The sequence below is a fragment of the Trachypithecus francoisi genome, unplaced genomic scaffold (genome assembly GCF_009764315.1).
Source record: "Trachypithecus francoisi isolate TF-2019V2 unplaced genomic scaffold, Tfra_2.0 Lachesis_group14, whole genome shotgun sequence".
Classification (NCBI taxonomy): Eukaryota; Metazoa; Chordata; class Mammalia; order Primates; family Cercopithecidae; genus Trachypithecus; species Trachypithecus francoisi.
This window is the reverse complement of record NW_022681459.1, coordinates 17,908,218-17,920,919: the sequence shown is the minus strand read 5'-3', so window position 1 is coordinate 17,920,919 and position 12,702 is coordinate 17,908,218. Positions and strand designations below refer to the sequence as shown.

At 37.4% G+C, this 12,702-nt stretch overlaps 1 protein-coding gene across 1 annotated transcript; it reads left to right on the top strand.

Moving 5' to 3' along the window:
* The first annotated feature begins 5,443 nt into the window (after positions 1-5,443).
* On the top strand, positions 5,444-6,132 carry LOC117095678 (keratin-associated protein 21-2-like). The gene has a single exon (XM_033232283.1). It carries the CDS (start codon positions 5,530-5,532, stop codon positions 5,749-5,751), a length of 222 nt encoding a protein of 73 aa, XP_033088174.1. The 5' UTR covers positions 5,444-5,529; the 3' UTR covers positions 5,752-6,132.
* Positions 6,133-12,702: the final 6,570 nt, after the last annotated feature.

The following is a 12,702-nucleotide window of genomic DNA, read 5'->3' as shown; positions in this document are numbered from 1 at the left end:
TGATGGGCTTCCCTTTGTGGGTAACCCGACCTTTCTCTCTGGCTGCCCTTAAGATTTTTTCCTTCATTTCAGCTTTGGTGAATCTGGCAATTATGTGTCTTGGAGTTGCTCTTCTGGAGGAGTATCTTTGTGGTGTTCTCTGTATTTCCTGAATTTGAATGTTGGCCTGCCCTACTAGGTTGGGGAAGTTCTCCTGGATGATATCCTGAAGAGTGTTTTCCAACTTGGTTCCATTTTCCCCCTCACTTTCAGGCACCCCAATCAGACGTAGATTTGGTCTTTTTACATAACCCCATACTTCTTCCAGGCTTTGTTCATTTCTTTTTCTTCTTTTTTCTTTTGGTTTCTCTTCTCGCTTCATTTCATTCATTTGATCCTCAATCGCTGATACTCTTTCTTCCAGTTGATCGAGTCGGTTACTGAAGCTTGTGCATTTGTCATGTATTTCTCGTGTCATGGTTTTCATCTCTGTCATTTCGTTTATGACCTTCTCTGCATTAATGATTCTAGCTATCAATTCTTCCACTCTTTTTTCAAGATTTTTAGTTTCTTTGCGCTGGGTACATAATTCCTCCTTTAGCTCTGAGAAGTTTGATGGACTGAAGCCTTCTTCTCTCATCTCGTCAAAGTCATTCTCTGACCAGCTTTGATCCGTTGCTGGCGATGGGCTGTGCTCCTTTGCAGGGGGAGATGCGCTCTTATTTTTTGAATTTCCAGCTTTTCTGTCCTGCTTTTTCCCCATCTTTGTGGTTTTATCTGTCTCTGGTCTTTGATGATGGTGACGTACTGATGGGGTTTTGGTATAGGTGTCCTTCCCGTTTGATAGTTTTCCTTCTGACAGTCAGGACCCTCAGCTGTAGGTCTGTTGGAGATTGCTTGAGGTCCACTCCAGACCCTGTTTGCCTGGGTATCAGCAGCAGAGGTTGCAGAAGATAGAATATTGCTGAACAACAAGTGTACCTGTCTGATTCTTACTTTGGAAGCTTCCTCTCAGGGGTGTACTCCACCCTGTGAGGTGTGGGGTGTCAGACTGCCCCTAGTGGGGGATGTCTCCCAGTTAGGCTACTCAACCCACTTGAGCAGGCAGTCTGTCCGTTCTCAGATCTCAACCTCGTGTTGGGAGATCCACTGCTCTCTTCAAAGCTGTCAGACAGAGATGTTTGCGTCTGCAGAGGTTCTGCTGCCTTTTTGTTGTTGTTTTTTTTTTAGCTGTGCCCTGTCCCCAGAGGTGGAGTCTACAGAGACAGGCAGGTTTCCTTGAGCTGCTGTGAGCTCCACCCAGTTCAAGCTTCCCAGCAGCTTTGTTTACCTACTTAAGCCTCAGCAATGGCGGGCGCCCCTCCCCCAGCCTCGCTGCTGCCTTGTGGTTAGATCGCAGACTGCTGTGTTAGCAATGAGGGAGGCTCCGTGGGCGTGGGACCCTCCCGGCCAGGTGTGGGATATATTCTCCTGGTGTGCCCGTTTGCTTAAAGCGCAATATTGGGGTGGGAGTTACCCGATTTTCCAGGTGTTTTGTGTCTCAGTTCCCCTGGCTTGTGAAAGGGATTCCCTTCCCCCTTGTGCTTCCCAGGTGAGGTGATGCCTCGCCCTGCTTCAGCTCTCACTGGTCGGGCTGCAGCAGCTGACCAGCACCAATTGTCCGGCACTCCCCAGTGAGATGACCCCAGTACCTCAGTTGAAAATGCAGAAATCACCGGTCTTCTGTGTCACTCACGCTGGGAGTTGGAGACTGGAGCTGTTCCTATTCGGCCATCTTGCTCCGCACCCCCATTCTTTCATCAATATCACATAGTTTTGTTTTTTGCAGGACTGTAGTAACTCAGCATTAGATAATGTGAGGCTTTCAACTTTGATTTCTTTTCAAAATTATTTTGACTGTGAGTACAAAATTATAGTTAGAATAAATTTTGATGTTCCATTACACAGTAGAGTGACTATAGCCAATGACAATGTATTGCATATTTCAAGATAGGTAGAGAAATTTTGAATATTGTCACTAATGCAACTTTTGGGTAACATTAAATGACCAAATAATCAAACTTGTTCTGTAGTCACCAGGGAGACAGAAGGTGACCCTCTGAAGCAGAGTTGGTGAACAAGCAATGCACATCTGGAGATGTGGGGATGTAGGGGCCTGGGAAGCCGTGGGCCTCAGACAGACTCTGGAGAGTGGGTAGGGACATCCTGTAGAGGGAATCTGGGTGTCTGTTGGGGTAGGAGCCCCATGGGGACTCTGGGTGAACAATCTTTATGGTGGTACTTTTCAAACTACAGGGCCAAATAAAGGTTCTTGCCAGGCTAAAGCTCAACATCCCTCATGTTATTGAGATATAATTGAGATAAAAGTATACATGTGTAATGTATATAATTTCATGAATTTGGATATATGCATATGCTCATGAAACCATCTCAACAGTGAAGGTAATAGACATATTCATCATCTACAAAAGATACCTCCTCTGCTCTCTTTGGTAGGAATACTTAACAGCATATCTACTCTCTTAATAAGTTTTTCAAAGTATGCAATACAGTAGTTAACTATAGCACAACAACTTTTCAATACATTAAGCCAGAAGGTAGAGTACCTTTTCTAAGTTTATTTTTCCTTCAGTATTCTCCCACAGTCTTGGAGTAGCATATAAATTCATCATATTTTAAAAATGCTCTATTATTATAGTTCATGATTTTTATGTGAAACTTTTTCTGTTAAACTTGCTGTGTATTTCTGTCTCCTGACTGGGCCCAGACTGATACAGACAATTTTAGTTTTAGGAGTTATTTCATATACATAATATTGGAATTGGAGTAGCAGAGAAGATCTGAAGATTTTCTAGTGTGTAAAACGAGAAGCAAAGATGGAGGGTGAACCAACCACAAGAACCCCAGAATTTAGGAATAAGAGTGTTCTCAATGAAGAAAAGTCATGAAGTATGAATTCACTTATCACAGAAACAACAGGAGAAGATACGAAGTTAAAGAAAGAATGAACAAGAAATTTACAGAAAGATCGACTATTATTGTCATAATGTAAATATCAAAAAATTTCTTACATGTAAAAATCATTAAAATTTTGTTTTGAAGAATGTAAATGTGACTAAAATCAAGAAAATTCTGTGAAATGATTAAATCAAGTCAATTAACAAGTCAAATTTCTCACATATTTGTACATTTTTGTGGTGAAAACATTTAAAATATACTGTTTCAGTAATTTAAAAATATATGATGCATTATTAATTATTATAGTCAGCATTCTGTGCAAGGGATTGCTAAATCTGATTTCTACTAACTAAAATTTTGTACCCTTTGATTAACATCTCGCCATTCCCCATCCATTCGACTTGATAGAGTAATGAATTATTGATTGATTACATTTTAGTGGGAAGCACTGATATATAACACAAACATGAGAGTACTCTGAGTAAATTAAAAAATGACATATGTTTAAGAATTGCACCCTACAGTTGGATTTCAACAACAAAGAAGCTATGAACCAAGGATTTACCCTCTTTCTAAATTAGCATTCTTGGCAAAGTTTGTTTTTTAAATAATAAATGATACATCTCCTTACATAACTGACCTATCACAAGTTTAAAAACATTTTTTCCTCAAAGAAGGAAGAGAAGATCATAACCTGCATGGGAAAGAAGGGGATGGAAAAGCTTTTTTTTCTGAGGTAAGTAGAGTTTCAGAGAGTGGAGGTACCATGTAGATATACTCAATTCCCTGTCCAAAATCCCTGAAAAGTAATTTGAAGTGATTGTGATAAAAAACCAAAAGTGTTAGGAATGGAAAGAAGAAATGATGATATTAAGAACAGTGAGTAGAACTCCTTATTTAATAGATGATTCCCTAGACCTTACAAGAATAGAATGATAAACATACATTTATAGGTCAAACATATTTTGGTGACGTGTTATGTCATGAGCATGAAGTGAAATTATAGCAAATAAAATTATTTTGTATAAGCTTGCATGTTTGGAACTTGTATGTTTGTTTTCTTTTCAGGCATGAAAATATTCCTAGGGAAGCTGTAAACAAATTATGAATTCCTAAGAAAGTAGATATATACAGAATGAGCTCAATTTAGGCCATTAATTGTAAAATGAGCAAATAGAGCCCATGTGAGGATGACCCATGCATCACTGGAAGTATGTGGTCTTGGAAGAGTAAAGGACACTCTTGCAGCTCCACTGAAATCTCACCTCCTGACACCATGCGTTGCAACTACTACAGAATCTCCTGTGAGGGCTGCGGATACAGTTCTCGCTGGAAATTTGGCTGTAGATATGGTTGTGGCTCTGGCTCTGGCTGTTGATATGGCTCTGGCTGTCAATACGGCTCTGGATATGGAACTGACTGTGGTTATGGCTGTGGATACAGCTCTGGATATGGAACAGGCTGTGGCTATGGTTGTGGATACAGCTCTGGATATGGATTTGGCTCTTGCTATGGCTGTAGATACAGCTCTGACTGCTATGGCTGTCGACCATTTTGTTATAGAAGATGCTAGTCCTCTTGCTGCTAATCATGACTACAGATCATCCTTGCCTTTGTAGTGACCTTTCCAAGATCAAGTCCAATTGAAATCTCCCCTATCTACTGTCTCCACATCTAAGTAAAGATTGACTATGGTCCATTGACTACCTGAATGAATATAAGAGAAGCTGTTTGCAGTGAATGGAGACTGGGTAGCTTCATGACATCACTGAAGAGAGGAGATTTTATTCTGATTAATTTTCATATGTGAAATCCGACATCTTTTTTTCCACCTTTGTGCCATGACTATTTGCAAAAGCACAAAAAGACTATATAATTGGAATGTACTACAATAGAACAAAAATAGAATTTTCTTAATAAAAGGCCTCATTCACTATGAAGTCTTGTCTCCTTAATGTCAGGATCAGCATTAATTGGAGGGTTTGTGGCTTCCTCAAAAGCTGGGTGACCATAACTTAAAATAAGACAATGTTATCTTATTAGTTGAACCCAAATGCTTATATTTAACATATTTCTTAATTCCTTGTATGTCAATTATTTATATTTATATTTAAATACAAACACAAATATCACACTCAAAATTTCAAATCATGCATGAAAAAATATTAGAATAGAATGAAGAATGAGACAGGGAATCTACTCATGAGGTTAATGCACTAGTTCAGCAATGACTGTCTTGGTTGAGGTTAAGTCATATTTTGATGATGTGTTATGTCATGGCTATGAAATGAAACAATGGAAAACAAAATTATGATTGTATAAGCTTGTGTGTTTAGAACTTGTGTATTTGTTTTCTTTTCAGGCATAAAAATATCCCTAGGGAAGTCATAAGCAAATTATGAATTCCAAAGAAAGTAGATGTACACAGAATGAGCTCATTTTAGGCAAATGATTATAAAATGAGCAAATAGAGCCCATGTGAGGATGACCCATGCATCCCTGGAATTATATAAAGGTCTTAGAAGAGTAGAGGACACTCACACTGCAGAAATATCCTCCTACACCTCAACTGAAATCTAACCTCCTGAAATCATGTGTTGCAACTACTACAGAAACTCCTGTGGGTACTGTGGATATGGCTCTGGCTGGAGTTTCGGCTGTGGATATGGTTGTGGCTATGGCTGTGGATACGGCTCTGGCTGTAGATATCGCTCTGGATATGGATTTGGCTCTCGCTATGGCTGTGGATACAGCTCTAGCTGCTGTGACTACCAACCACTTTGCTACAGAAGATGCTATTCCTCTTGCTACTAATCATCACTACAGAACATCCTTGGCTTTGCAATGACCTCTCCAAGATCAAGTTCAATTGAAATCTCCCCTACCCATTATCTTCACATCTAAGTAAAGATTGACTATGGTCCCCTGACTATCTGAATGCATATAAGAGAAGCTGGCTGCAGTGGATGGAGACTGAGTAGTTTCATCACATCACTGAAGAGAGATTTTATTCTGATTAATTTTCTAGTGTAATAAATTTTCTAACATAAACTCTTACCTTTTTTTCTTAATCTTTGTGCCATTTCTTAATCTTTGTGACTATTTGCTGAAACACAAGGGGACTATATAACTGGAACATGCTAAAATGGAAAAAAAAATAGAATTTTCTTAATAAAAGTTCTTACTCACTAAGAAGTCTGGTCTCCTTAATGTCTCCTTAATTTGAGGATTTGTGGCTTCCTCAAAAGCTGTGTGACCACGACTTTAAATAAGACAATGTTATTTTATTGGTCAAATCCAAATAATTGTGTTTTACATATTTCTTAATTCCTTGTATGTTTACTGTATATTTTTATTTAAACATGAACACAAATATTAAGCTCAAAAATTTTTTTTAATTTATTTTTTTTATTATACTTTAAGTTCTAGGGTACATGTGCATAACGTTTATATCATGTATAACTCCCCAATGCAATCCCTCCCTCCTCCCCCCTCCCCCTGATAGGCCCCAGTGTGTGATGTTCCCCTTCCCGAGTCCAAGTGATCTCATTGTTCAGTTCCCACCTATGAGTGAGAACATGCGGTGTTTGGTTTTCTCTTCTTGTGATAGTTTGCTAAGAATGATGGTTTCCAGCTGCATCCATGTCCCTACAAAGGACGCAAACTCATCCTTTTTTATGGCTGCATAGTATTCCATGGTGTATATGTGCCACATTTTCTTAATCCAGTCTGTCACAGATGGACATTTGGGTTGATTCCAAGTCTTTGCTATTGTGAATAGTGCCGCAATAAACATACGTGTGCATGTGTCTTTGTAGTAGAGTAATTTATAATCCTTTGGGTATATACCCAGTAGTGGGATGGCTGGGTCATATGGTACATCTAGTTCTAGATCCTTGAGGAATCGCCATACTGTTTTCCATAATGGTTGAACTAGTTTACAATCCCACCAACAGTGTAAAAGTGTTCCTATTTCTCCACATCCTCTCCAACATCTATTGTTTCCTGACTTCTTAATGATTGCCATTCTAACTGGTGTGAGATGGTATCTCATTGTGGTTTTGATTTGCATTTCTCTGATGGCGAGTGATGACGAGCATTTTTTCATGTGTCTGTTGGCTGTATGGATGTCTTCTTTTGAGAAATGTCTGTTCATATCCTTTCCCCACTTTTTGATGGGGTTGTTTGTTTTTTTCTTGTAAATTTGTTTGAGTTCTTTGTAGATTCTGGATATTAGCCCTTTGTCAGATGAGTAGGTTGCAAAAATTTTCTCCCATTCTGTAGGTTGCCTGTTCACTCTGATGGTAGTTTCTTTTGCTGTGCAGAAGCTCTTTAGTTTAATTAGATCCCAGTTGTCAATTTTGGCTTTTGCTGACGTTGCTTTTGGTGTTTTAGACATGAAGTCCTTGCCCATGCCTATGTCCTGAATGGTACTACCTAGATTTTCTTCTAGGGTTTTTATGGTATTAGGTCTAACATTTAAGTCTCTAATCCATCTTGAATTAATTTTCGTATAAGGGGTAAGGAAAGGATCCAGTTTCAGCTTTCTACTTATGGCTAGCCAATTTTCCCAGCACCATTTATTAAATAGGGAATCCTTTCCCGATTTCTTGTTTTTGTCAGGTTTGTCAAAGATCAGATGGCTGTAGATGTGTGGTATTATTTCTGAGGACTCTGTTCTGTTCCATTGGTCTATTTCTCTGTTGTGGTACCAGTACTATGCTGTTTTGGTTACTGTAGCCTTGTAGTATAGTTTGAAGTCAGGTAGCGTGATGCCTCCAGCTTTGTCCTTTTGACCTAGGATTGTCTTGGCAATGTGGGCTCTTTTTTGGTTCCATATGAACTTTAAAGCAGTTTTTTCCAATTCTGTGAAGAAACTCATTGGTAGCTTGACGGGGATGGCATTGAATCTATAAATAACCTTGGGCAGTATGGCCATTTTCACGATATTGATTCTTCCTATCGATGAGCATGGTATGTTCTTCCATTTGTTAGTGTCCTCTTTTATTTCACTGAGCAGTGGTTTGTAGTTCTCCTTGAAGAGGTCCTTGACATCCCTTGTAAGCTGGATTCCTAGGTATTTTATTCTCTTTGAAGCAATTGTGAATGGAAGTTCATTCATGATTTGGCTGTCTGCTTGTCTGTTACTGGTGTTTAATAAGAATGCTTGTGATTTTTGCACATTAATTTTGTATCCTGAGACTTTGCTGAAGTTGCTTATCAGCTTAAGGAGATTTTGGGCTGAGACGATGGGGTTTTCTAAATATACAATCATGTCATCTGCAAACAGGGACAATTTGACTTCTTCTTTTCCTAACTGGATGCCCTTGATTTCTTTCTCTTGCCTGATTGCCCTAGCCAGAACTTCCAACACTATGTTGAATAAGAGTGGTGAGAGAGGGCATCCCTGTCTTGTGCCAGTTTTCAAAGGGAATTTTTCCAGTTTTTGCCCATTCAGTATGATATTAGCTGTGGGTCTGTCGTAAATAGCTCTTATTATTTTGAGGTACGTTCCCTCAATACCGAATTTATTGAGCGTTTTTAGCATGAAGGGCTGTTGAATTTTGTCAAAAGCCTTTTCTGCATCTATTGAGATAATCATGTGGTAAATTGAGGCAACAATTAATAGCCTACCCACGAAAAAAAGTCCAGGACCAGATGGATTCACAGCTGAATTCTACCAGAGGTACAAGGAGGAGCTGGTACCATTCCTTCTGAAACTATTCCAATCAATAGAAAAAGAGGGAATCCTCCCTAACTCATTTTATGAGGCCAACATCATCCTGATACCAAAGCCTGGCAGAGACACAACAAAAAAAGAGAATTTTAGACCAATATCCCTGATGAACATCGATGCAAAAATTCTCAATAAAATACTGGCAAACCGGATTCAGCAGCACATCAAAAAGCTTATCCACCATGATCAAGTGGGCTTCATCCCTGGGATGCAAGGCTGGTTCAACATTCGCAAATCAATAAACGTAATCCAGCATATAAACAGAACCAAAGACAAGAACCACATGATTATCTCAATAGATGCAGAAAAGGCTTTTGACAAAATTCAAAATTTTAAAACATGCACGAAAAAAGAATTAGAATAGAACCAAGAATGAGACAGGGAATCTACTCATGAGGTTAATGCACTAGTCCAGCTATGATTATCTTGGTTGAGCTTAAGTCAAGGTAACTAAGAAGCAACAATATTACTTTAATGTTAATAGCTTTTGAAACATGTAAAACAAGAAATCTTAGACTAAGCAGATAAGGCTCCTACAAGTGCTCAAGATGGTGAGAAAGGATCAGGGCTCTTTTATGTTCCCACTCCCCACCCTTGCTGAGTGACTTTCACACTCATGGTTTTAAAGTGGGTTGCTGTTTATGACCAACATTCTGCACAAGTAAGGACAAATGATGAAGAGCATCAGGTCTTTTAAAACTTTGTCCTTTTATTTGGGAAGGGACACTCTTCCTGGAAGACTTTCGACTGATCTTGTTTGTACACATGTGTTCTGTGACCACTCTTAGCTGAAGGTGTGTAAAGAAAAAAAAGGTTGCGGTCGGGAGTTCTGCTAGTCAGTCAACCATGTGTGCCCAAAGTTTGTAGGTCTTGAGGATCAAGAGGAAAGGACAAAAGACTGAGGAAGCAAAACCTCAGGTAAATGGCCATATATACTTAACAGCAATTTGAGTTGGGGCAGGGGTACAAATTATGACTTCACTCATTATTTTTCTTCAAGTGCAGAGGTTTGAGCTTAATACACTCTCCTATTTATATCATATTACTGTTTGTCCACACATAGCTCTTTTCCTTTTTTCTCTGTTTTTCTCTAACAGTAATTTATTTGTTCTCTTCTATTTATCTTTTATTTCCAGTCTCACACCCATGTCTCATTTATACCACCTTGTAATTTGTTATTTTATATGCACTACCCCATTTCATCTTGTTGGTATCCCCCAAAAGTTGGCCATTCTACTATATATTTTAAACCGATTTAAACTTTATATATATACATATATATACACACACATATATATTAAAACCCCTTTTCTTTCAGCACAATTGCAGTGAATGATTCATTTATGCTATTACGTGTACATTTAGACTATTATTTCTCATTGCCATATGGTACTTCATGTGGCTAATATACAAGATTTTGCCTTTTGCTCTCTCAGTGATGCACACATAATCACATCCAGCTCTTCTTCAGCACAACATGGCTGCAATGAACACGTGACCCTTACAGGCTTCTATGAAAATCCATCCCAAAATCTGAACTGCTGAGACAAATCATGTGTGAATATTTAATTTTACTGAGTATTTCCAGGTTAGTCTGCAGGATGTCTGCACCATCTAAACCCCAAATTGCATTTCTTATGTCCTCACATATGTAACAATATTTGTTAAATCTAACATGCTAACATCGCTTGTTTGCACAGTGACAATGATATCATCTTGCTTTAATTTATGTATCTCTGATTATTAATAGGTGTGAACAATTTTATTTCTTTCCATATGTATTATCCTTCATGTTTTCTCTTCCACATCCTTTGCTCATTTTCCAAACAGAGGTGCCTGTCTCTTTCTTATTGATTTGTAGGCATTTACTGTATATTCCTAATACAATTCCCTTGTTATTTTTGACACTGGAAAAATCTCACAAACTGTCATTTGTTTATTTTTGTTAATAGTGTGCATAATTGCACCACATTATAAACTATAATTTCTGACTTTTTAGTTTTTTAAAAGATGATATATATTATCCTTATGTCATTGATATTCTACATCTGTCAATTTAAAATTTTTACATTTCATTCTTTGATCATTAATCCACCTGGAGTCCACCTCTGCATATGGGGGATTCCATATAGTTTCATCTTTCACTAAACTGAGCTAGGTTCCCCAGCACCACCTACCAAACAGCTCACCATTTGTAACTGATTGGTGGTGACCATTGTTATTCTATGATTTTATCACATATATCAGAGTTTGTCTCTGGACATTGTACTATGCTTGATTTATATTTATGTTTCTTAGCATTTTTTAAAGGTTTTGTATGGAGGACATATGTGTGATAGAGAATTAGGTTTATTCTGCTTTGTTTTTTCACTGAAGACAACTAGGTCCAATGGGTAGAATTTAAAGACAGGAAGACTTAACAAAATAAGACACTTTTCAAATGGCTAACACAGGATGAAGATGGAATAAGATGTCTTGTTAGCATCCCTATCCTGAAGTTATTGAATAATTTGTATCTCTACCCCTAGAAAATTCTGAGTAAATCTGCACTCTGACCATGGACTTAATTAAATTATCCACATCATTCACTTCTACTTTGAAATTCTGTGATTGTATATGTAAAGGATCATTGAACATTAGTTGTAGGCAAGCTGGATAAGAACGATATGGCCTATAAAGCTAAGAAATGATACTCAATTTTATTACAGAGTTAGGAGGAAGAATGTAAGATTTCATGTGAGTTTTGAGGCTAACCTCCTGTTAGACCAAGTTTTAAACAATTGCTGAGTGTCTGTGCAGAAAATGATTTCCAAAGCAGGAGAAAGAAAGACAACAGATTAGTAATACCCTTGCAGAAGAGCTCATTAGAGTGGTAAGATATTAGCACAATGATGTGTGAGATCTATTTCAGTTATCGAAGGGATCCCAGGAAGTACTCACTGTGGAATGCATATATCAGTAGAAAAACATTGTCTAATTACAATGGAAGACAGCAGAGAGGAGGAAAGAAAAGAAAAGGTCTACAAAACAATCAGAAAACAAGAAAATGCTCATGTATATATTCACATATATACATATGTATGTTCACATATATATTCATATATATATTCACATATATATTCATATACATATATGTGTGTGTATATATATAAACAAAGACCCAACTAAATGTTGCCTACAAGAAACTCATGTTGCTTTTAGGGACACATACACATTGGAAGAACAAGGATGGAAAAAGGTGTTCCACACAAATTGAAACCAAAAAGGACCATATATGTATCAGATAAATTAGGCTTTAAATTAAAAAAAAAAACTGTGAAAAAAGAAAGAGAAAGTCAGTTTATAATGGTAAATGGATTAACTCATCAAGAAGACATAATAATTATAAACATATATGTACCCAATGTCAAACACCTAAAAATGTAAAGCAAATATTAATATACTTGAAGAGATTTACAATATAATATTACTGTTATTATATCATTGTGTTATTATAACTACTATTACTATTACTATTATATCTTTCATCAATGAACGGATTATTCAGATAGAAAATAGGTAAGTAACCATTAGATCTGAACTATACTTCGGAGCAAATGGACCTGATAGGCATATACAGGACATGTCATCCAACAGCAGCAGAATACAATTCTGCTCAAAACACAGAAAACATGCTTCAAAAGAAGTCTTAACATATTTAAGAAGTTTTTTTTGGTTTTGAAATGTGTTTCAAAACAGGTCTTAATATATATTAAAGAAGACTGTGATTATATTAACTATCTTTTCCAGCCACAATGGTTTGAATCAACAAATCAGTAATGGAAGGAATTTTGGAAAATGTGCAAATATATAAAAACTAAACAACATCATCATAAACAACAAATGGGTCAAGAATAAAAAGAAAGGAAAACTAAAGCTATCTTGAAACAAATGAAAACCACAACATACCAAAACTTTGGGATACAGCAAAGGCAGATCTAAGAGGGAATTTTATAGCAGTAAATGCTCACAGTAACAAAGAAGGCAAA

Excerpts from the sequence above, each read along its gene's own strand:
- LOC117095678 (XM_033232283.1), top strand. The coding sequence starts at position 5,530 with ATGTGTTGCAACTACTACAGAAACTCCTGTGGGTACTGTGGATATGGC.